This window comes from Austrofundulus limnaeus, unplaced genomic scaffold (assembly GCF_001266775.1).
Source record: "Austrofundulus limnaeus strain Quisiro unplaced genomic scaffold, Austrofundulus_limnaeus-1.0 Scaffold97, whole genome shotgun sequence".
Lineage (NCBI taxonomy): Eukaryota > Metazoa > Chordata > Actinopteri > Cyprinodontiformes > Rivulidae > Austrofundulus > Austrofundulus limnaeus.
The window spans coordinates 1,450,548-1,454,012 of NW_013952499.1; the positions used below are offsets into that span (position 1 = coordinate 1,450,548).

General features: G+C 51.7%; 1 protein-coding gene and 1 long non-coding RNA gene across 3 annotated transcripts in view; one reads left to right on the forward strand and one right to left on the reverse strand.

Moving 5' to 3' along the window:
• The first annotated feature begins 45 nt into the window (after window positions 1–45).
• Window positions 46–2,540, forward strand: LOC106520800 (uncharacterized). The gene is made up of 2 exons (XR_001310586.1): window positions 46–1,866; window positions 1,964–2,540. It is a non-coding gene; the product is annotated as an uncharacterized LOC106520800 (long non-coding RNA).
• Window positions 1,865–3,465, reverse strand: part of mpz (myelin protein zero) — a 17,720-nt gene continuing 16,119 nt past the window's right edge. The window contains exons 6-7 of one of the 2 annotated variants that reach the window (XM_014013053.1): window positions 3,291–3,434; window positions 1,876–2,181 (exon numbers count right to left, since the gene is read on the reverse strand). In XM_014013053.1, the coding sequence (XP_013868507.1) occupies window positions 3,348–3,434 (87 nt within the window). In that variant the 3' untranslated portion in view covers window positions 1,876–2,181; window positions 3,291–3,347. Of the gene's footprint in view, window positions 2,182–3,290; window positions 3,435–3,465 lie in introns of both variants that reach the window. The other variant, XM_014013054.1, reaches the window with a different exon arrangement.

Below are 3,465 nucleotides of genomic sequence, written 5' to 3' on the forward strand. Positions count from 1 at the left end.
ATTATTCTTACACAATCAGTTCTTGTTTAGTAAATCAGTCTCAAAACAAGATCAAAAAGATTTTTTGGCTGGAAATAAGGTTTTAAAACTTGGTTAGGTGGACATTTTTTGCAGTGTACCTGTASTGATACATACAGATTTTCTGAGGGGGCGGGGCTTAATCCAGATAGGTCTCCACCTGCGAAGCTTTCTCCTACAGCAAACCTTCCTCCGTGTTTTTTATTTTATTTTTCCACCCCGGCCAGAGTGATGAATTCAAGGCAAACCGAACCCTCGTCTACCCCCACCCCCCTCCCTCTTCCTATTCTCTGCACTACAACCTCAATTTTCCTCCATCTCAGAATAAAATGTACCCCAGAGACMGCCACACAGTCCCTTCCATAACACACAAGGTCAGACACATAATGGCATATTCCATAGAACACAATTACATTTCTTTCCCGCCCTGGTGAACATGTTCTCCACGTGTGGACGTGTTAGAAATCTGCTTTACGTAGGACGACGTCTTSCTTCAATCAATTCAATTTGAAACACAAACAGAAAACTTTTACGACTGGAAGAGAGCTGGATTACAAGTTTACGCTTCGGTGTGGATTTTTCATCTTGCCGGACGGATGGGGGGGGCATCGAAGAGCGTTTTTGGCGTTTCAAACCAGCAAAAACCGAGACAACGAAAGCGCTGGAGAAGGAGGGGGAGGGGGACACGCCTCAGGGGTACTTGAAGGGCAAAGCAAGAGGCCGTTTGTCCATCACCGACGAAGACGGAAAGCAGGGGGGGCGGGGAGGCTGAGGGGAAGTGTCAGCCGCCGAGTTTTGAAAAAGAGAGGAGTGAAGTGGAGGAAGGACAGAAGAGGAAGAAGCTGTAGGCCTGCCRGGCTGATAAGGAGCGGCTTAAAGAGTAGATTGGATTGTGTCGAGGCCTTTTCTGTGTTGGGGGATAATGCAGTGCAGACTCAGTAGACGGCGGCGGGGGGTGGGGGGGAGGAGGAAAGAAGYGATAAAGGAAGTGTGAGGACAGATAGAAGGAAACAGAAGAGAGGAGATGATTCCCGAGATGAAGACGGAGTAGGAGGAGGAGGAGGAGGAGGGATGTGGTGAGAGATCTCTTGTTACCGAGCACACGCTAAAATAATTAGCCCCGAGGTTGGAGAAACGTGCAAGTGGATTAGCCGGGCCTAAAATAACTCACGAGCTGCACCTCTTCCTGGTAAAGCCTCTTTCGTCCGACTCCTGAGAGCGTCGGATAAATTTTTTTTCCTGCCGGCGGCTGTGACGTCATTCAGGAGCCGTCAGTCACGGAGCCAACAGTTGACCGTGCTCAGACCCCCCCCCTCTCTCTCTCTCTCTCCCGTTGGCTGAAAAATGTGCAGCTGTTACAGTAAAGCCCGCACACTCGTACGGGGCCAGAAATAGAAACCCCTTTAGCCTGCGCGGGGACACGGCGACAACCTCCATTAGCTCAAATGTGAGAGGATTGAATCACCTCCGAGCTCCGGGGCTTGAACTCGTCTCTGCGCCGGCTGAGAGCGGGAATCATATTTCTCTTTCGTGCCATCACTCTCTGTTTTCCCTCCATCTGAGGTCCAGTGTGGGTTCGCAGCTCCGCTCAGTGACTGAGTCGTAAACATTAAAAACAGGGGGGGTAGATTCACACGGGGGACGTCCTGCGTGGTCCTCTTAAGGAAGTTATGTAGTTAGGCCTTAAACATTTGTACAGGTCGCCCCAACGCACCATTGTTGGGGTGACCTGTACAAGTGTTTAAGGCCTAACTACCTACATAACTTCCTTGAGGACCATGCAGGACGTCCCCGTGTGGTCCTCTTAAGGAAGTTATGTAGGTAGTTAGGCCTTAAACACTTGTACAGGTCGCCCCAACAATGGTGCGTTGGGGCGACCTGTACAAGCCCGTGTGGTCCTCTAAAGGAAGTTATGTAGGTAGTTACGCCTTAAACACTTGTACAGGTCGCCCCAACGATGGTGCGCACAGCGCCGCAGAAATAATTCGACACTGTTACCCGTGATGCAGCGTGTGGGGGTGGGGGGTATCCTTACAGCCACCGCTGTCTCGAGAGGGTGGAGATAATGGGGAATAACGGGGGTAGCATCAGGCTGGGTGGAAAAAGGAGGGAGCAGACTAGAGGAGGAGTGCAGAGGCAGTCGTGGAGAAGTCAAACCTTTATCTATAGGAGGAAGAGAAGAGGGGCGGGGGGCGGGTGGGGGGGAGAGAGAGTGAGGAAGGAAACAGGACAGAGCCGTTAGCATATAAATCACTTCTGCAATTTGAATTAACAAGAAAGTCAAGAGAATTCACGAGGAAACAAGAAAAAAAGGGAAAGGACGGAGGTGTGTGGGGGGGGAAGAGGGGTGAAGATCAGCATGAGAGAAAGCTGGAGTTTGACATCGACTCTGGTGGAAAAAAAAAAGCAAATTGGCTTGTCCCCACAGCCGGGGACTGGTGATGCGTATCGGACGCACTCGGAGGAAGCTTTTTCTGCGGATAGGATCACAATAAAAAGGAAGCAGAGAGGCAAAGCCCAGGGAGCGGTCTTTTACATTCTCTTATCAAACCCAGTCGTCTTCCGGGGGTCTCGCTTCAAACAACATATCTTATGACCTAACAAAAGCAGTCGGGCTGCCAGCTGCTGGAGGAGATTATCGCGTCGGATCTCTCGGCCCACATACAGTAGCTGCGTCCTGTGACGACAGCAGACGTGATTTAGCGTTTGTTTTTTAAATTCGAGGCAGACTCGGGTTTCGCTGGATGTCGAGCAGATCTGGGATTTACAGGTCCTCACGGCAAAGAATGAAATCAAACATGAAACCTGTTTTCCTGAACTAGGTCAAAGGGCGCAGTTGGAAAAAAAAAGGAGTTTATAAGGAGAAACGAAGGTACGAAACGCAGGTATGCTTTCAACGTAAACAAAACATTTGCCCTCCGTTAGGCTGGTGGTTGTGTAAGTGAAGAAATGCGAGATGAGTTCATATAATTGGATTTATTTAAAGTTAATTAATAAAGTATGAGAAAAATATTGTTTTTCAATGAGTACCTTTACCCACCCTCCCCTCAGGTGATGGTCTGTAATTAGAAGCTGAGCTGACGGGCGAGGYGGGAGAGGAGGCCGGGTGGCTCGGACCCACCCGAGCCCCCTGCACCGCCGGGCCCCTCCTCTCCRTTTTGGCGGGTCAGCTCCAGCTCAATGGTCATGAGCACCCGGCCTTCCCCCGCCCCCTCCGCCCCCCTGACGGCGGTCTGCTGCTGCTGTTTGGGCTGGGTCTTCGGCGCCAGTACCTGGCGTAYGGGCTGGAGCAGGCGTCCGGCAAGCCCGCCCCAGCCCCTCCCCGTATCCTATTTCTTATCCTTGCGGGACTCCTGCTTCTTCTTTTCCGAGGCGGCGGCCTTCACCTTGGCGGGGTCGGCGGGAGGCGCGGGGCCCTGTGGGACGGAGGAGGGGGGAGAGGGGGAG